Here is a 20,947-nt window from a genome sequence, read left to right as displayed (position 1 = left end):
AGCTGAGGCCTCATTAGTGCCAAAACAATGAGGAGTTAGTGCCCAAATAAATCTGTTAGTCTTTAAGGTGCCACCAGACTCCTCATTGTTTTTGTGGATACAGACTAACACAGCTACCCCTCTGATAATTAGTGCCAAGAAGAGCAGGACAATTACCTCTCATGTCTTACGTATGACGCTCCTGTTAATAAACCTCCGAATGACATTAATCTTTTTCACAACTGCATCACATTGCTGAGACACATTCAATTTGTGATCTACCCTAACCCCAGATCCTTTTTCAGCAGTACTACTGCCTCATTGTGGTTTTGATTTTTCCTTCCGAAGTAGAGTACTTTGTGCTTGTCTTTCCTGAATTTCATCTTGTTGATTTCAGACCGATTCTCCAATTTCTCAAAGTTGTTTTGAATTCTAATCCCATCTTCAAAGTTCTCGCAACCCCTTCCAGCTTGGCGTTGCCCTGAAATGTTGTAAGAGTGCGCTCCACTCCCTTATCCCAGTCATTAACGAACATATTGAATAGAAATGGCAGAGAACAATGCGTGTTTCTTAACTGCAAGTACATGCTGTAATTTATAGTTGCGTAACTTGATCCTAGTGCGGGGGTGGGGACCGCTGTAGAGGTGAGGATTTGATCTCTCGCTGACTGGATTTTATTTTTTCACGTGGGGTGGAGTTTGCTCTGGCTTTATTTTTGGGCAAGTTGTGTTTACAAGCTTTGTCAAAGCATCTAGAGTCTTGGGTAAGCGCTTTGAGGTGTCTAAATCTAAATAAAAACAAAATGAAGAATAGGTGTATGTAATGCCTACATCTACTTAGTATGGTCCCATTGATGTCAATGGAAATTGGGCGCATATATGCTTTCTAAAAATCCCACTAGGTGTCTGTCTGTAGCTTTAGGTGCCTAGATATCTTTAAAAATCTGGTCTTTTATTCTCTTTGTGCCTCAGCTCCCCATCTGTGTAATGGGGATAATAGCAAATCATTTAAGGCTTGTCTGGCCTGAAAGTTATACTGGTCTAATTAAGCTGCTATAGTTATACTGCTGACACGCCCTGTGTGGCCACTCTTTTTCCAGAATAAGACTGGCTTTGAGCAGTTTTGCTTAAACCTACAGAATGGGGGAGCTGTCTCCTGGAAATCGGCAACTCTGAAAGGATTTAGGGGTTATAGTGGACAAGCCACGAAACGTGAGATCCCAGGACAATGCTGTGGCAAAAAGGGCCAATGAGGTTCTTGGCTGTATAAACAGGAATAGGAGTATTCTGTATGTGGCATTGTTGAGACCAGTACTGGCATGCTGTCCCACTGTCTGGAGTGGCTCCTGACTGTGAATGCCAATCTCAGGGGAAGACTGTTACAAACCAGGGCACAAACCCCAAACTGGGTGTGGGTTCTATGGTTAGATTTCATCAAGTATCAAATGTGAACTCCTCAAGCACTATAAGACCCTTAACATGGAGTCACAGACAGTCCCCTTGGGCACCCCGGTCTCTCTTGCCACCCAGACAAGCCTGCCTTTGTGATAGATGGTCCATTACACCAAAAAAATCACAACAATATTCAGGTTACTCCCAATCCCAAAGGACCAGTCACTTAACCCAGGTCAATTGCACCTTAGAACTCACACCAAAGACAATGCTTGTAGCCAATCCTATAATAAACTAACTAAAGGTTTATTAACTAGGGGAAAGAAATAAAAGTTATTTACAAGGTTAAAGCAGGTCAACATAGCCTAAAACTGTAACATTTGTGTGTGTATGTCTACACTGCAGAGTTTTGTCGCCAAAAGTTATGCCATTTTAATTAAAGCGCTGTTGCAAGTCCACACTATGCTCCTTGCGCTGGCGGAGCGCGTCCACACTAGGAGCTCTTGCATTGACACAGAGAGCGGTGCACTGTGCGACTGGCAGCAGGGAGCTTTGGGAGGGGTTTGCAATGCCTCATGGGGCAGGTGCGGCATCACATGATGCAAGTTTGTCAATCCCCTTGTTCCATGGGCATCCTACTAGACTGCCAGCCACTTTTCAACTGAAACGTGCGAGGGATGAGGTGGGGAGGAGTGTGCGTGACAGGGAGTGTGTATGGGTGTGTGCAGAGGAGACCGTGTATGTTGGGGCAGTGTGTGAGAGAGCGGGAGGGTGTATGTGAGAGACAGTGTGTGTTGGGGGTGTCTGTGTTGTAAGACCGTGAGTGTGTCGACACGCTGTCTTGTAAGTTCAGACAGCGCCCAGAAGCAACCAGTCCTGGGGGAGGAGGACACCCCCGGCATCAGTCCCTGGCTCATAGCAGTCTCTCTTTCTCACACACACATCTGTCCCTGCCTGCCTCTGTTCCTAGCGTGGGAGAGAGCAGGAGCGTTCCATGTAAGTGGTTTGCTCCTGGCTGCTTGGAGCCGAGCAGCATGCTCAGCTGTCCGCATGGAGCTTTGAAAGGGGAGGGGCGCAGGGCTGCTGAGTTCAAAACAGTTCGTGGAAGGGTCAGGGCAGGCATTTTGGGATACTGGGGGAGGCCAGTTCTTGTGACATAACGAACGAGAGTGTCTTCACTGAGACTTTGTTGTTTTAACTTTGACGCAAGAAGCTTTATGCCTCTCATCAAGGAGGTTTTATTTTGTTGTTGAAACTGAAGAGTTTTGTCGCCCAAAGTGGCACTGTAGTGTGTCCAAAGCTGCCTTTTGGAGACACAACTCTGCAGTGGAGACAAGGCCTTAGATTCCAAAAAGCGATCGAAGCTGCCGTAATGTGCAAGCTGAGAGAGTCCTTTAGGGCTTACCCAAGCTAAACAGCTGGGGATCCCTTGCTTATGCTTAGAAGTCTTGCCCTCTCCCTGAAGTCCAAGCAGCACAAGGATAAACATTGATTCTTGACCGGGATTTTTATTCACTTTCCCCAGAGCTCAAGCTGATGGGATGAGCGTTTGTGCATGTGTCCTCTTCATGGATGTGGAGGGAGCAATCAACATAGTCTTTTGTCCACTGATGGTCCAAAGTGGCTTGTCTGATGTCTATAGGCCTTCTTTTGTTGGGCAGGAGATGACATCTCTTGTGGTAAACTAATATTTCAAACTTGGTAATACTTCTCTCAAGACTGCAGGGGTTTCCAGTTTCATTACAAACACTTTGATAGTTATAGAGAAAACATTTAAATAGTACCTTATAACATGGGGTACAAAGACTATAAATGAGATTAATGCATGCAGCAACTTACAAGCATTTCATAAAGTCTAAACACATTTTTTATAAATCGAATACCATTTTAACATCACTAACACACGGGGAGCCAGTCTGGTTTCCAGCTATGCTTTTGTCAGGGTTCAGAGGCCTAGGGGCCTAGGCATGAGCTGGCACCTGGTCTGCCAACATCACAAATACTGTGTACATTTCCAGTGTCCACATTTTAGAGAGGACATTGACAAATTGGAGAGGATACAGAAAAAGAGCCACAAAAATGACCGGAGGGTTAGAGAAAAGGTTTTTTAGTGAGAGACTTTGTGCTCAGTGTGTTCGGATTATCAAAAAGAAGCTTGAAAAATGGCTTGATTACAGTGTCAAAGTACATTCACAGGGAGAAAATACCAGGCACGAAAGAGCTCTCTAGTCAAGCAGAGAAAGGCAGCACAAGAACTAATGGCTGGAAGCTGAAGCCAGACAAATTCAAACTAGAATTTAGCACACCTTTTTAACAGTGAGGGTGAATCACCACTGAAACAGACTACCACAGGAAGTGGCGAATTTCCCATCTATGGCGACTGGATGTCTTTCTGGAAGATGCGCTTTAGCCAACCCCAAGACGTGCTTTAGTCAAACCTACCAGTGATTGAGTTCAATGCTGGGCTGCCTGGGTGAAATGGAATGGCTTGTGCTCTACGGGAGGTCGGGTTAAATGATCTAATGGTCCCTTCTGGCCTTAAAGTCTACGAAATTGACAAGACAAAAGGGGGAGGGAAAACAGAGGCACAGGAAGATGAAGAGACTTGCCCCAGGTCACGCACCAGTTAAATGGGAGAGCTGGATCTAGAACCCAGCCTACTTGACTCACAGGGCGGTACTCTGAGCTCTAGGCTATGTTGCCTCTTGAGCCATCTCTGCCTGTGTAGATCTGCTTGCAGGATTGGAGCCAATGAGATCATTTCTTTTTCTGGATAGATACCCCTTTTTCTGTTGCTCTTTTGGTCCAGTTCTGTCCTCCCCTCTAACTATCCAATTTTAAGCGCTTTAACGCTTTAAAATAATCTTTGTGAGAGAGACCGTTGGAATAAATGGTGACATTTCAGGCAAGTGACTCCCACAAAAAGGGATCTGAGCAGAAGGGAGAGCCTTATATGTGAAGGGTAATACCATATAGGTTTGGTGCACAAAGGAGATGACAGATCTCCTTTAGTCAGAGGAGTGCATGACCATGACACACACCAAATTTCCTGGTGCATGAACATGACACACACCAAATTTCCTTGGTGACTCATAGATTTTTAAGGCCAGAAGGGACTTTTACGATCACCTTGTCTGGCCTGCTGGGCAGCTCCTTTCCCTCTTCAATTGATTTTTGGGGGGGAAGAGGGGAAATATTGGCTCTGATCCACAGCTGGTATAAAGTGGCACCGTCCTGTTCAGTTTAATCAAGGTGTGCTGTGAAGGGTTAAGGAGCAGCTCTGGGCCTAGAAAACCTTGCCCAGCTGCCCCTGCTGGGCATGCTCACAGTGGAGGCTGAGCTCAAAAGGGAGCAGTTTAGTTCAGTCTAGGTGGACGGAGCAGGAGAGTAGTTGTGTAGTGCAGGCTCCTGCCAAGAAGCCACTAAGGCCCCATGCAGCCAGGATCAGGTGCTACTGCCAAGCTGCTGCAGGCCCTTCAGCTGTGGAGGTCAATGACGAGGAGCTGTGACTGGGAGAGGAAGCCCCTCTGGAGTGTGACCAGAGAGGACTCAGGAGTAAACCAGTGGCACCCCCAGAGGAACCGAAGTCAGGGTAGGAAGTAGCCCAGGGAGCAGGCGTAGGGGTGCCCATCCCATGGGCTGCATGGTTTGAAGTACTATTTATTGGGCCCTGGCTTGGAACCCGGTGGAGCAGGAAGGGCCCAGGCTTCCCTACCCCCAGCCATTGACTCTCGCCACCGGCTGACCCAGCCCAGAGTATTGCCCCTAGGCAGTACTGCCCGGTTCGGACTTCAATGCATTTACGCCAGCTGAGAATCTGGTCCATTGTTTCAAAACAAAAGGAAAAGGAAGATCTTCTTGAGAGGATGCACCTGTTGAGAAACCATCACGGTCTCAAACATTCCCATCTCCACTGATGATTCACTCCCCTACCCAGTTATTTATAGGCTGTCCTGTATTTGTCGTACTCTGACTGTTCTCCCTTTTGGGGAACATGGTTTCCTACCTTCCTTGAGCTAAATCTTTAGCACACTGGACCCAATTCTGTTCTCAGTCTACCCCTACAAGCCCACTGAACTGAGAGTCAGTGGGGTTGTGTATAAGTGTGAGCAGTGTCTGTCCTTGATCCTCATTTTTTTGAAAAAGAAACCTAAATGTGTAACAAATGCCCAGGTGAATCTTGGGAGACATACTTTATTGACGGATACTTGTAATCACAGCCACACCTCCCTCCTTGCCAGGTGCTCTGTGCTTCTAGCCTGTTGGCAATGTGTACGCTTCCCAGGCAGATCCATCTCGTTTCTCAATTATCCTTGTATCATGTTCCTTGGCAGGATTTTCTCCCTATTATTCCAGGACTTTTGTGCTTTCCCAATTAGTTCTTCAGCTCCTGTAAAATGGGGCCCTTGGCCTTCACCAGTGTAGCAGCTCAGATGTTTGATTATTTTCCATGCCCTGGAAAAGCCAGCTGAAGTTAAGTAAAAGCCATTTTTATCCAACTTCTTCAGTAAATCAAACACAATAGGCTGCCTCTGAATAACAGTGGACAGTGCCCCCTGTCTGTTTCTTTAAAAGCATCCAAAAATAACCCCAGACCTCATTCAAAGGTATTGCAGCCAGAATTTCCATTTAAAACATCAGTGTGGAGCAGGTGTGCAGATGGTTTCACTGGATGTTGTACAGATACCCACTTCTTTGCTCTTGCCCTCTCTAGTCCCCCAGCAATGACAGCAGCTTCTAAAAGAGGGGCAGTTCCTATGTTCCAAACAAGGTGGAAATGCTGAGCTAAACCCTGTTGTAAAGATTCCTTTTGGCAGTGCAGTTGGAGATAGTTGCCAGCTCTTCCTATCCTAAACTGTCACATAATATTGCTGTGCAACATTCAGTTGTCTAGCACCACCCCAGAGGTGGCTGCATTTTGGTGGTTGGCAATGTAATTACTCTTTGTGTCTGTGTGTTTATAAATTATACACACGTTCTGGAAGAATATATGACTAGTAGAATCCATGCTGTTATATGTAGCAAGCTGCCCGTGCAGTGTTCTTATCTCTGCTACAAGGCTGCCTTTTAGCATGTGTCAGGTTATAATTGCTTCTCTGACCAGGCTTTTCTATTATTTATATGGTGTATCTAGGCCAAGGAACTGCTTTCCTGCCGGCTATACCCACTCCCAGCTCTCACTCCAGATCCTCAGCACACACATGTACAGTGCACTTACGCATCACGCTGGCTAGTGAAGGACTGGTAGACTCCATTCTTCAGATCCTGGGAGAAATTTTAAAGCGGCAGTTAAAAATGACACACATTCTCCCTCGCTAGCATGGACTCCATCAGGAAATGATTAACTTCCTTTATACATATTTATGTTTTTAAAAATATTGCTACCACCTGATGCTTTTGGCTCCAGGTTTTTTGTGTTTTGTTTTTTTTTTGCTCTGAGGAGGAAGAAAACCCTGTTAATTCCCAAGATCTTGAAGAAATGTCAACTAAAACATGCTGAACAATTATTCAATCTGGTAATAAGCAGTTAAACAATCTTCCTGGAGAGGTGTCAAACAACGGTTTCCCCCGATACACGTAGACTATTAGGAGTTTTCAGCGTTCTGGTTCTGATTAAATTGCTGCATCATCTCTAGGCATCTAAGGATATCTTGCAGGAAATGATGTGCAATGTACAATTCTGCACCTCCACCTGACATGCTCGTACTTTGAACTTATTTATGTCTCTTATCAGAGCACCTCAATTTTGAGAGCTTCTTGTTTGCTTCCATCACTCTCCTGATCATTTCCAGCTTCCCCGTATCTCTGGATCATTTACCCTGAAGACCCCTCTGAATTGGGGGAGCTGCCTTCCACATCAAATGACAGGATGACATCCATGCTGGTGGAATGCTGACTGAACTTCACTGCCAGCTTGAGCACAGTCCGAGCGAGCCCGGTGTACACCTCCCCCTCCCAGATCTTGCTGCAAGTTGGCTGCAGTTCAGTCCTGGATTGCCCGACCACGAGAGCTCTATAGGCTTTTGGCAGCTTGACTCTGAACTTGATCCAGCTTCGTTCCTGGAGCACTCCCGTCCTGGGCTGTAGCAAGATGCAGCCTTTCCTCCACGTGCTGTACACTCGGGGGAACGGAAGACACCGTGGCTCGGAAAAGCAGCGGACAACGTAGTCACAGACATGAGCAAAATCCTTGTGGTCCTTGTTCCTGCTGAAGAGCCCCACTTTGTAGAGGCCTGATTCAGGAAGCAGGATACAGACACTGACCTTGTTTCCCAGATGAGTGAGCAGGACGTATCTCTCCATGGGGTACTTGGTGTTGGTGACTTTGTCCTTACTCAGGATGGCGGCCACTTCGGTGTCCGACCGGGTGTGGAACGTGATGTTGCACTTACCCTGGTTGGTGTTGATGATGGGGGCAGGGTGGCTGGGGTTAGAAAAGCCCCTACAGCTAGTGCTGATCCCTGTCCCACAGTGCATGCTGAGGCCAGATGGGAAGAGCTCGTTCTGGTTGATGGGACCAGAGCAACGAATGAGGAAGTTGGCTGCGTTTTTGAACAGGTCACCTCCTAAATCTTTCACAAACACAGAGAGTCTGTAGTAACCCAGAAAAGGACACAGCACGTGGCAACTCAGCTTCTCCTCCTCTGCTTGAGAGGCCAGGCACTTCATGCTCAGGGAGGTGTCTAGATCTTTATTCACCAGCTGGTACGTGGCCAGCAAGGGTCTAGATGTCTGTAGTGTCAATAGCAAAGTTCCTGTTGCAACAACAATCAGGTCCTCGCCGCAGTTGCTCTCCTCGATCCCAAAGTCTTTCCCCTTCGGATGGAGGCCCCAGAAATGAAAGGGGTTTTCAGGCAGTTCTTTCTTGTGTGACTCCAGGCACTTGATCTGATAGGAACACACCCAGCTATAGGGGTTCTGAGTGTCCGCCGGCCGCGCGAAGATCATCAGCTCAAACAAGCCCTCTGTCGGGGGGAGAACTTTGAGAGTCATGCTCTTCTCAGACACTGTCAGCATCCCATGAGTCGTGCCTAAAGCTTCTTTGCTAACGTTGCCACAGAGCTTGGAAAGATGGTAGCTAAATTCTGCTGGATGTGTGCTCCTCAGAGACACTGTTGCTTCCCCGTGTTCTGTAGGAAGGGGAAGGGGTGAAACACTTAAGATCACAGTTCAGTGTGAGGATCACAGTAAACTTAATTCTCAGCCCAAAGCCTCACCCTTTCATAACATCAGTAAAAGGCAGGTTCGCAGACATAACAGGAAGCAATCTGGATATATACCACTGGACTGGGAGTCAGGAAATCTGGGTTCTACACCCAGCCCTTACTGACCGGCTGAGTGGCCAGAGGTAAGTCACTTCTCCTCTTAGTGCCCCCTGTTTCCACACCAGTTAGATGGGAGTGATGAAATCGCCTTTCCCTTGTAAAGCACTTCGAGATCTACACATGGAAAGTGCTTTTAGCGTTATTAGGTCGCTTTCCAGAGTGACCATTGTCAATGGGAGCTGTTCCCTGAACTTATTAGACTTATGTGGCAAACCCGTGTCCCATCCAGAGCATTACTTTAATAGTAGCTCTCCCACTGGATGCGGGAATCGGAGGTGCAGATCTGACGTGCTGCTATCATAGCAGCTGAGAAGCTCAGAGGATTGCAGCACAGCTGGGAGGAAATCCCACAGCAATCAGCCAGACTGTAGTCAGACAAGTTCCCCCCCACCCCTTTTTCGGGGGTGTGTGTCACCTTAAATAGAAAAATTCAGTGCGCTGTTGTCTGGGAGGCAGCTCTAAACCAGGAGGAGGGGAAATGCAGGAGTTTCACAGAGTGTATCTGATGAATGACCTGGGTAACATTCTGTTCTGATTATACAGCTTAGAGCTCAGCTACACAGCACAGAAGAGTTGTGCAAATGTATTAGATTGCCTGAGGCAATTTACACCTCTGAGTTCCTTTTTCCTTTTTTGAGACTTTGTTTGGCTTTTTAACTTTCTTTTGACACAGATACGTGGGCATATCTTGTATTTTAAGGCAGAGGCAGAATATCTTTTAAGAGAAAACATTATTACACGAGGGAAAGATCTTTAGGAGGATAGATAGTGTATATGTTTGTACAGCACCTAGCGCCATGGAGTACTGGTCCATGCTGGGGCTCCAAGGCACTACTGCAATACAAACATATAATTATAGCTATCCAGGCAGCTGGGATATCTGTGATGTGCCTGAAACATCTTGGATACTTTACTCTGTTCCTCTGTCCAAGGAAGCAGCAAAGTTGTGTGTGAATGTTCCTTTGGTTGGGGGGCGGGGTAGGGTACAGAGTATTCCCAGCTGCTGGCATTTTTACTCTTTGGGTGGGTTTATGTATGCCCCATGCCAGCCCCCATTTTCCGCTCCTGGAAACACTGGGCCTGCCTGATGCACTAGGCCACTAAGAACATCCTGCTGTTGCATGATGCAATCTACTTTTCTGGTGGAGTGTCCTTGTTTGGTGAAGGCGGTTTTAAGTGTGTTAAGCAGCATGTTCTTGGTGTCTGAGGGCTTGGCTGTAGATAACCAATTTCTCAGTGTGTTTGGGGTGGTTACTGGATCTGAGAAGTAGATCAGATCATGCAATGGGCCACCCAATATCCAGCGTGAAACTCCTTCAATACAGGAAAAAAACAAACTCCAACCCTCCAACCGTACACCCCTAGCTGTTACCTACCACCTCACACTGGAACACACATGGTGGTGTATGACAAACCAATTACAAGTGATACTCAATGGGGACCACATCCTGAAAGAAATCTTTCCCATTCCCTCTCTTCCGGCCTTCAAACAACCCCCCAACCTCACCAAGCTCGTCATCCGAAGCAAGCTCCCCACAGACTAGGATGCACCAATTCAAAACAGCACCAGACCCTGCCAGAACAACGGATGCCAAACTGCAGACGTATCTCCACTGCTACAATGATAAATGCCACCGCACAACGACACACCTTTCAAGACCCCTGGATCCTACACATGCCTGTCACAACAATGGTGTACCTTATCCAGTGCAGTAAATGCCCCAATAACGACTGTGTGGGTGAAACCAGTCAATCACTATGCGCTCGAATGAAATCTCACAGAAAAGTGATAAAAGACAAAAAACAAAAACAAAAAAACCACGTCACCTGTGGGCGAACGCTTGCCACAAAATGATCACTCCATATCTGACCTCTCAGTCCTCCTTCTTAAAGGAAACACATAACTTTGCTAGACATTAAAAATCATGGACTTAATAAAGACACTAGCTTTATAGCTTATTATCACAATCTGAAACCCATTAACCCCCCTTTTTTGCGCCATGACTGCAGGGCTGTTAATAGGCCACATCACCTTGAATGGTCCCTTAGGATACATGTTAACTACTTATGCTAAACAATCTGTTCCACCTTATGTTTAGCTGTGACACTTTGAGTACAGTTCCCAGACCAGAAGAGCTCTGTGTAAGCTCGAAAGCTTGTCTCTTTCACCAAGAGAAGTCAGTCCAATAAAAGATATTACCAAACCCACCTTGTGTCTCTAATATATTAGGACCAACATGGCTACAACAACACTCCTTTCTAGCCGGTCATTTCCCATTCTGTATTTGTTCCATTGATTATTTCTTCCTAAGTGTAGTACTTTGCATTTGTGTTTATTGAATTTCATGCTATTTATTTCAGACCATTTTGCCAGTTTAAGATCATTTTGAATTCTCAGTCTGTTCTCTAAATTGCTTGCAACCCCAGCTTGGTATCATCCTCAGACTTTATAAGTGTACTCTCTATGCCACTATCCAAATCATTTATTGAACAGAACCAGACCCAGGACAGATTCCTGCAGGGCCCCACTCAGTGCCCTTCCAGCTTGATTGTGGGTCTCTGATACTTACTCTCTGGGAACGGTTTTCCAACCAGTTATGCACCCACATTATAGCAGGTTCATCTAAGCTATATTTCCCTAGTTTTCCTATGAGAAGGTCATGTGAGACTGTATCAAAAGCCTTAACAAAGTTGAGCTATATCACATCTACTGCTCCCCACCCTGCAACCACAACGTTTGTTACACTATGAAAGAAGGCTATTGGGTTGGTTTGACATGATTTGTTCTTGACAAATCCATGTTGACTGTTACTTATCACCTTATCTGCTAGGTGCTTACAAACTTATTATTTGCTCCATTATCTTTCTGGGTACCAATGTTAAGCTGACCGGGTTATAATTCCCTGGGTTGTCCTTATTCCTCTTTTTATAGGTTGGCACTCTATTTGCCCTTTTCCAGTTCTCTGGGATCTCTCCCATCCTCCATGAGTCCTTAAAGATAATAGCTCAGAGATCTCTTCAGAGCATTCCTTAAGTATTCTAAAATGTATTTTGTCAGGCCCAGCTGACTTGAAGATATCTAACTTGTCTAAGTAATTCTTAACATGTTCTTTCTCTATTTCAGTCTCGGAGCTTACCCCATTTACAAAGATGTAAGTTGTCTGATCATGGCTAACCTTTTTGGTGAAAAACAATAAAAGAAAAGGAGTACTAGTGGCATCTTAGAGACTAACCAAATTATCTGATCATAAGCTTTTGTGAGCTACAGAAGTGAGCTGTAGCTCACCAAAGCTTATGCTCAAATAATTTGGTTAGTCTCTAAGGTGCTTTAGTACTCCTTTTCTTTTTGCGAATACAGACTGACACGGCTGCTACTCTGAAACCTAAAACAATAAAGGCATTTAACACTTTGGCCATCACTGTAGGATAAGAGGATCCATTTTCTTGGTTTGGAAGTGTGGGATGATGGCATCTGGATGTCCCTGAGGCTTAGAAGTGTGAGGGTTCCATAAGGTAATTCAAGCTGCACTCATTGATAGTCCCCCGGCTCTGTTTTATGGTATATTTGAATTTGCTGACGTAACACACTACTCAGGGTCCCTCCAGCCACTGGCAAGTCCCCTCACTCCATCAGCCGTTCTTGACCCCGGTGCAGTTAAACACAGACATCCTGGTTTAATCGCATTTTGCACCCCCCGTCTCTGCATAGGTGTAAATTATGAGCCAAGATGAAAGGCTGGAGAGGATGAAGGCTATAAAGTCTCTTTAACTCCTGAAGGCTACCAAGGTGCTCTACAGCCTCTGACCTTGGATCAGCAAGGTGCTGAAACACATGCTTACCTTCCACTGGCCTCAAAGGGATTTAAGCCTGTGAATAAAGTAAAGCAGATGCTGAAGATGCTGTTCCGCGTACCCAGGGACTATTCAACCCACTGTTAAATGCAGCTGCCTCGGGGCAGCTGTGCTGCCCCCATCAGAATTTACTACATCTTTTAAGTTAGTGAAACATAAGTACGAAATTGTTGATGTTCAGGGCATTCTAGCAATATAAATATAACATAGTGTCGTAGATCTGCCCTAGGTTCAGAGGCTTTTCATATGAAAGGAAGCGTTTCGTTATCAAAATAATTAATGGAAATTTTCAGTGCAAATCCTGAGTTTTGGTATTTGTCACAAACACCCAACATAAGTGTGAAGTGGCTGGGGTTTTTGTTTTGGTTTTTTTGCCTTGATTTGTTAAAGTTGTGACTTGGCTCATGCAGTAAGTACAAACAATAATCCTCTGGCAAGTCTCCACCGGAGACCTTACAGATGACAGAATTTATTAACTGCAGGTTTGCTTGTTATTAAATTCGGCCAACGTCCGTTTCCTAAGCTGCTGCCCTGGCTGGCTGCATCATATTAGGATCTTTAAACAGACAGAAAGAAAAGAACATTGTATTCAACCAAGCCGAAGATGGTGAGATATAGAGAACAACACATTCTGCTTTGGGAGGGAAACTCTAAAAGATAATTAAAGGATACATTATAAACATATCTGGGGAATACTGAATTTATTCCATCTGTGTTCTGAAGATTCCTGTATATAGGAGAAGGTAGGTGAAACCACAGATGAGTTCCAAGGCAGTTTCTGCATATATGTATTTTAATTCCATATCTTACCCTAGGAGGGGGGAATTTTTTTGATAGGCTAGAGCCTAGTAACATGCCTAGACCACTGCCCGCAGCTGGAATACCAATTGTTATACTCATTGCTGAAAGCAGCTAGAAAGGCCATTTCTGAAACTTTAGCACAGCTCACACACCAGGAGGGGAGAGGGAAGTGAGTGACCATGAGGTGTAAACATGACCCTGTGCCCTTCTGACTTGAGCTGAAGAATACAGTTGTGCAAGATGGAAAGTCGGGCAATAACAACGAGGAGTCCTTGTGGCACCTTAGAGACTCACACATTTATGTGGGCATAAGCTTTCATGGGCTAGAACCCACTTCATCAGATGCATGGAGTGGAAAATACAGGAGCCGGTATAAATGCATGAAAAGATGGGAGTTGCCTTACCAAGGGTGAGGTCGGTCTATAATGACTATTGCTATGTGCAACACAGCTGGTTAACTGATAGAAAATTCCCTGCCTGCCAGGTTGGAAAACTCCACACTTAACTTAGTTTCTGCTCAGCAGTTTATCTGATGGCTAACCTATGTGATACTAACAATTTGGGTATTAAAAAAGGAAAAGAGATGAGGTTGGTGGACACATGAAGACTTGGAACACCTTGACCATTTCTTGGACACCTCTCAAGTTCCCCTGCAGACGGAAGGCTGGCCACTGGAAGTCTACAGACATCCACCCAAGACCTCTTCAAGTCCTTGGGTAAATATTAATCTGGGGTTAATGTGGGGGGCTCTACTAACCCATTGCAACATGTGTAAGTGCTGGAGACTGAATAAACAGAAGCTTTGAGTGAAAGCACTTTTGTTTTCCTGCTTGCATCAACTATCGGCCAGATGGGCCGTGTCCTGATGGATTTATTTCCCGCTACCGCCTCACAAATAGGGTTGCCAACCCTCCCGGATTGGCCATGAGTCTCCCAGAATAGGGCTAGATCTCCCGGAGGTTACTGAAGCCAATCCGGGAGATTTTAGGACACTGAACGTCCGGTGGCACAGAGGGGCTAAGGCAGGCTCCCTACCTGCCCTGGCTCTGCGCTGCTCTCGGAAGCAGCGATGTGTCCAGCAGCAGCTCCTAGGAAGAGGCACAGTCAGAGGGTCTCTGTGTGCTGCCCCCACACCGAGCGCTGACTCCGCAGCTCCCATTGGCTGGGAACGGGGAACCGTGGCCAATGGGAGCTGCAGAAGTGGTGCTTGCAGGCAGGGGCAATGCGAAGAGCAACCTGGTCGCCTGTAAGACAAGGAGCCGCTACTGGACATGCTGCTCCTTCCAGGAGCTGCCTGAGATAAGCACTGCCCAGTCAGAGCCTACACCCCAAATCCCCTCCCAAACCCCGACCCCCTGCCCCAGCCCTGAGCCGCCTCCTACACCCAAACTCCCTCCCAGAGCCCACTCCCAACCCCCCTACCCCAGGTCAAAACCTCCTCCCACACTCAAACTCCCTCCCAGAACCCACATGTATATGTATATGCCTTGGCCAAACACATGCCTACCCCACAGGGATGTCGTAAGGATTCATTACTTGTAGAGCACTGTGGGGGTTGGGGGGAGGAGGGCTATATCTTCCATCTTTGAGTCAAGGTATATGCTCAACACTATCAGCAAAGCCCAGACCTCCTGAAATATGGCATGACTTGGATTTCCGGTTAAATGGCTCCTCTCGATCAAAAGCTTTCCGCTGTGCTTTGTTAGCAATCCACTGATTCTTCAGAACAGTTTCTTAAGCCTTGTAATAATTTATAAGATTACTTTTCCCTAGAAGCCTTCCCTACTGATAAAATAAATGGCAGAAAAACCTGACTTACTGCCAAGTAGGATGAACATTGGGGAAACTAACTAGCTGCAAAAAGGATTCTCAAGCAGGTAAAGGTCATATTGTTTCTGACCCAGAAAGCTATAAAACTACCACTGATTGGGGAAAAACCCTTCTTCCTCAGGAAATAGGACAGGAATGCTTCAATCATGCTTTATATTGTAATCTCGCTGCACCAGCAATATTAGAAGAAAGAAAACTCATGTCCCACTTTTCTGTTATGCGGCTGCCTCTAGCAGAGTGCTTTGTGAAAAGATGTTTCAGGGATCTTACAGCTGTTTGTACTGTGAGATAGGGAAGTAGTATTGTACCTACTTTAGGGATGGGGAAACTGAGGCACAGAAGGGCTTAAGTGACTTGCCCAGATTAAGTACAATTCAGGCATCTTCACTCTGGTTCTCCAGTCACTGTACTGAACAATGGCTCTGATTCAGGAAAGCACTTAAACCCACGCTTAAGGCCCATTGGCTTCAATGTGACACATGCATGTGCTTAAAGTTAAGCCCCGTTCCTGAATTGGGGCTTATATCTGCAAAAAGATATCACCTTATAATCAGGACCTAGGAGTCAATGGCTGTAAACGGAGGTCCTTGCTTTGCATTTACCTGTTTTGAGAAGGGAGTGGTTTGGAGAAAGAAGGGAGAGCTGCAGTTTAAAAAACTCCGACGTTTTAAAAACTCTCTGTTCAAAGTCTTCCAGCGAGACACGCGGCTGCACAAGCTGCCATTCTGGCTCATCAGGCCAGTGGGTCTCAATGAAATGCTCAGGGTCGGTTAGAAAGAAGAAGTCGTCATACCTGCAAGAGTGGGGAAACCAGGCCACAGCATGAGGACACTGCAAACGTTCATATCCCAGCCCCCTCCTTCAGCAATGAAGTCTGAGGATACAGCACCATGGACTTCAGCAGAGTTGGATCTGCTTAAACAAGGGGTGAATGCGGCCTCAGGTTTAGCGCACAGACATGTAACGTCATCTGGAACGTGTGTAGGATCATGCTGCTTTCTGGGCTTAAATTCAGAATCCAGGGCTTTGGCCTTTCATCGCCTCATCATTCTGAACCCATTTCCTCCATAAGTTCTCTCCAGAGGCCCCACTAGAATTTGTGACCTTCGGCCTCAGCTTCAGATTGCCTTTCACACCCATCTGGTACATTAACTCTGAAAAATCTTTGCAGGCCCCCAATAAAATCTTTTTTGTACCTTGGCTAAGTATAATACCATGGAATCATACATGTGAGAGAGTCACCTCTGGGCTCATGAAGTCATCTTGTTCAGTTCCCTTGGACAGTACAGTGGGGCTTGGGGGGGGCTTCTATGATATTTTCTTCCACAGTCCATAAGATCTCGCTGTCCAGAAGTTTTTTTCCCATACCTCCATGAACTACCTTAAACAATTCCTCTCCATTTAGGGTTTTATCACCCTTCAGGTATTGAAGCAGTTATCTTAATCCTCCTGCTTAATTGTTGTCACTCAACCACGCTATATGTGTTTTGTTCCTTTAATTTTTCCTCACAAACCAGTTCTTCTGGCCGCTTAGTCATTTGTGGTGCTGCTCTCCCAACACAAGTTTTGTCTGTATCTTTCTAGTACTAAGAACATGGGATTGGAAAGGACCTCCTGGCCCACTGAGTCCAGTCCCCTGCTATGCAAGCAATCCCTTCACATTATCTCATTCATAAATTTACCAAGCTCCATCTTAAAGCACTTAGATTTCTTGCCCGCATTCCTCCTTTTGGGGGGCTGCTCCAGAACCTCACTCTTCTGATGGTTAGAAACCTTCTTCTGACTTGCAGCCTAAATTTATTCATGGATAATTATACCCATATTGAGATGCCTAGTGCTGAAAGCAGAATGCCTAGATTCCAAGGCCAGAAGAGACTGTTTATGATCATCCATTCTGACCTTCGGCACAATACAGGGCATTGAATTTTATCCACTGATACCTGCAACAAGCCCCACTACTTATGGTTGAGCTTGATCAGATATTTTAGTAAGACGTCCCGTCTTGGTTTTAAGTCACTCCAACGGTTGATCGTCCTCACTGTTATGCCTTTGTAGAAGCAGAACCAAATGAACAAATAACGCCTGTACATCATCCAACTTGACTCATTCTACTGTGACCTTTGAGTCATGGCAGGAGATTTGGAATCAGTATTAAAAAGCAGAGCGGGCCTAGCACTCAGGTTAGGGTCTGATCCTGTGATTTGCTGAGGGCCCTCTACTTCCATTGACTTCAACAGGCGTTGAGGGCACTCATCACCATACAGGATAGGTTCATCAGGACTTAACCAACTGGACCAATGCCTACTACTTCCAGTCAGCTTTGGACTGAACCCAGAGGGAGCAGTTATCATTTGCCTGTTCCCTGAGACAAAAGCTGTCTGTTCCACTCTTTCCCTCTCCACTCTTCAAAAACAACCCGAACAAGCTGATACTATTCAGAAGTTGTTCCAAGGAAAAGAATTGCCAGTGGCCAATGCCTTCATTATGCAGCAGTAGAGTAGAAAAAAGTCAAGTTTCTAATGTCTAATGGAATATTATCAGATTTGATAAATAATTTTGACTCAGTCATTATTTACCTCGTCAGAATGGGCTGAGAAACCGCCAGCAATTCTGTCTAGAGCCTCATAATAATAAAATGGCTGTGGAACTGGAGATTAATTACTTACATGCTGACACATTTTTAATCAAAAACTCAGGGTGGGAGAAAAGGTATTATTTGACTATTATTTAAAAATCTGTATTTACAAAAGCATGACTTTCAAAACTGCATTTGAAATAAAAACATGCATTCTGGTCCTAACTTTTCAGATTTTCACCTGCCAGATGCCCAATATTGTGTTTCAAAGTGGGTTGTAGTATTTGGTTAGATTCCCACCTATGGCTTGATCCAAATCTCATTGAAATCAGTGTGGCAATTTTAATAGGCTTTGGATCAAATCTTTAGGTCCACAAGGCACTCCAACCACGGGGTGCAAATCCATACATGCAGCATCTATTTTAGAATGATTTGTGGGTGGAAGGAGGAAACTAGCTTCATCTTCTTTAGTGGCTTAGAGATGGATTCCAAAATGAATCCACCTCTATATGCCATCCCTGTCCATCCCCATACAGGGTTCGATTCTCCTTCTGTTCAAGTCAATTGCAAAACATCCATTGTTTTGAATGCTGTGGGATCTAGCTCATGATTCTCTATGCGGAATGCTGTGGGAAGTTATATGGGCAAGGTGAGGCAGGGATAGCATCCAGAAATACTGATTCCGAATTTCCTGCTGTGATCCACAGATCGCCGTAGAATGAGCCCAGGTGGTTCATGTATAGGACTTACTGATTTACATGTACAGTATTAAATAAAAGTGTCTCTCCAGTGTTCTAGGCCATGGGGTGTCAACCGGGGGGGCCTGGTGATTCCTGGGGGTAAGGTCTGTGTTCAGGTTTCAGGGATTTGCAGTTACCATCCCTTTCTTGAGGACTAGATGAGAGGAAGGGTGGGGACCGTGGACCTTTTTTCTGTTGTAACATGGAGTCACAGTATGGAAAGGCTGAGAACGGCTAATTTAGTCACATCCCAAATAAGTGGCTTTCTTTATGTTTGGAAATGAGAAACGAGAGGTTATGGAGGGGTCAGTGTCTCACCTGGGTATAAACAATCTCTTCTCTGCATCCACAGTGCCTGCACCCCAGCATGCATCCAGCAGGTACCACTGTCCTTCCAGCTGAACTGCATTCCACATGTGGTTGGATTTCTTTTGTTGGCAATTTTGCCCTTGTTGGTATCCGGTACCTCTCCCGTAGCCCGACACTTCAATGCAGCTCACACCTGCCTCCCTGTAAGGATGGGAACATTCATGGTAGGAAAGCACAGATTAGGCTGGAAACCACTCAGAGCTGGTGCTTAATTAACTGCTGGCCACCCAGATGACATGATAGCTCAGACTTCTGTAGTCTCCTTTCCAGGATGTTTATGGTCATATGGTTGCTGTTGAGCTCAGGGCCTGCACCTCCATTACTTTAATAGCCCCTTAGTGGAGCTTGCTAGCTCTGAGGATCAGCAATGACCTTCCCAATTCTTTCTTTGTTCTTTGCCTAGGTCACAGTTCATTGAGACAGAATGACTTTTATTTTGGAATAAGAGCTTGACAAAAACAAGAAAGAACAAAAGTCAAGTCTCCAGGAGAGAGCAGGGCACCCTGTGAACGGACGTAATGTAGCATGGAAATAAACACATAACATGTTTTTTCCAGCAGTGCCAGCCACTCTCACTGTGTTGGTGGGAAGGTAAGACCACGGTTAATTTATACCTGCACATTTCTCGGCATAAATGGGCATAACCGGAGCACACGCCTCTTCCAGTTTGCCGGACCTGTTCTGGGGTATGGATCTTCTGAGATAACCCTAAGAAGCCATCCACATCATATCCTGGGAGGAGGAAATGAAACCACAACCATTATCCAGAGGCCCTGGCAACTCCCCAGATGAAAGAAGAATTGGTAAAGAGCCTTGAGGACAGATCCTCAGCTGGTGTAAATTGGGGTACCACTAGCAAATTTTCTGGTGAATCAAGCCTGGGACTCCCAAGGCCTAGGCTACTTCCTAATGACCATCCTCCTCAATCTAGACAAATCACCCTACTATGGGTCGAGCTGAAATGAAAAACGTACTCACGGATATTGTGACACAGCCACATCCATATTGCTCGCACGGTCTCCAGTTTGCTTTGGGCCTCATCAGTAATCAGCTGAACAATGGTCTGGACTGACGGCAAAGCCGGCTTTGATTTTATCTGGCAAGGACAGGATTTTATGTGAGCAACTTGAATGTGTATCACGAGCCAAAACATGCATTAATGTCTGTCATTTTGTATGGTGCTCACGGTAGGGCCAGACTCACTTGTAAGTGCTGGTCCCTTTGCATCGTCCCTTGGTGTGAAAGGGTCAGAACATGGCTAGAACTTGCTAGCTGGGGATTCACACAGCATGAGTGAGTCATCATGCGGCATGGAGCAGCCCCGAGGTTGCTCTAAACTCCACTTGGGCCAGAGCTGGCTAGAACAGATCCCAGAAATGGGCATCTGCAAGCAGCTCCTAGGCAGTCCCTGCTTCTGATCATTTCTGTAGTTACTGGGCACAGCTGAGAATCTGGGCCACAGTTTCTAGGTGCTAGGTAAACAGGTCCAGTGGCTCCACTTGACCACTCTGGATTGAGTGACTGGGTTCCCTCCTCCCAACCCCCCAACCCCCCACAAAGCCTGACTCACAGGAGAAACCCTTATGTGTGCAAATAGCCCCGCTGAGGTCAACGGCACTGCTCCCAGCTGGCTTAAGGCCTGATTTGGCTTTGAGCCTAAAATTCAAGGGCTCCCTGTTGGGTCTCTTGCGGAGAGAAGCTCGTTCTGGGGAGCTGTCCTCTAGGTTGGCATGTGGGGAGAGGTGGAGGCAGTTCCTGACCCCAGAGAAGACCTGGGCCTGAACAGCGGCGATCCCTCACCGGCAGAACGCACTGGACCCACGCACATCTGCAATGCAGATAGTTGCTTTACTATTGTCAGCATTCACAATAATAATTGCGAAGAGGGGAAAATGACAAAGTGCACCAGATTGCAGTACATTCAGTATTTTAAATAAGCAGGTGGGTGGTTTGTACAGCTCTCTATTCCCAGGGGTGCCTTTACTATGTTTTTTGCTGTTGCCTCCGTCTCTCCCAAGCTCCGTTGTAGCATATGAGGTAATCTCCATGGTCCTGAAGCAAAGCTTGCATGGAGACAAAACTAAT

At 46.0% G+C, this 20,947-nt stretch overlaps 1 protein-coding gene across 1 annotated transcript in view; it reads right to left on the bottom strand.

Moving 5' to 3' along the window:
* Nucleotides 1-1,737: 1,737 nt before the first annotated feature.
* LOC141986891 (kyphoscoliosis peptidase-like) overlaps nt 1,738-20,947 on the bottom strand; it is a 28,775-nt gene continuing 9,565 nt past the window's right edge. Inside the window, exons 4-8 of the mRNA XM_074951940.1 lie at nt 19,841-19,958; nt 19,477-19,594; nt 18,812-19,003; nt 15,781-15,971; nt 1,738-8,500 (exon numbers count right to left, since the gene is read on the bottom strand). Coding sequence (XP_074808041.1) covers nt 7,185-8,500; nt 15,781-15,971; nt 18,812-19,003; nt 19,477-19,594; nt 19,841-19,958 — 1,935 coding nt within the window. The 3' untranslated portion in view covers nt 1,738-7,184. The remainder of the gene's footprint in view (nt 8,501-15,780; nt 15,972-18,811; nt 19,004-19,476; nt 19,595-19,840; nt 19,959-20,947) is intronic.

Source organism: Natator depressus, chromosome 4 (genome assembly GCF_965152275.1).
Source record: "Natator depressus isolate rNatDep1 chromosome 4, rNatDep2.hap1, whole genome shotgun sequence".
Taxonomy (NCBI): domain Eukaryota; kingdom Metazoa; phylum Chordata; order Testudines; family Cheloniidae; genus Natator; species Natator depressus.
The sequence above is the reverse complement of the archived record's forward strand: the minus strand, read 5'-3'. Positions and strand labels throughout refer to the sequence as shown.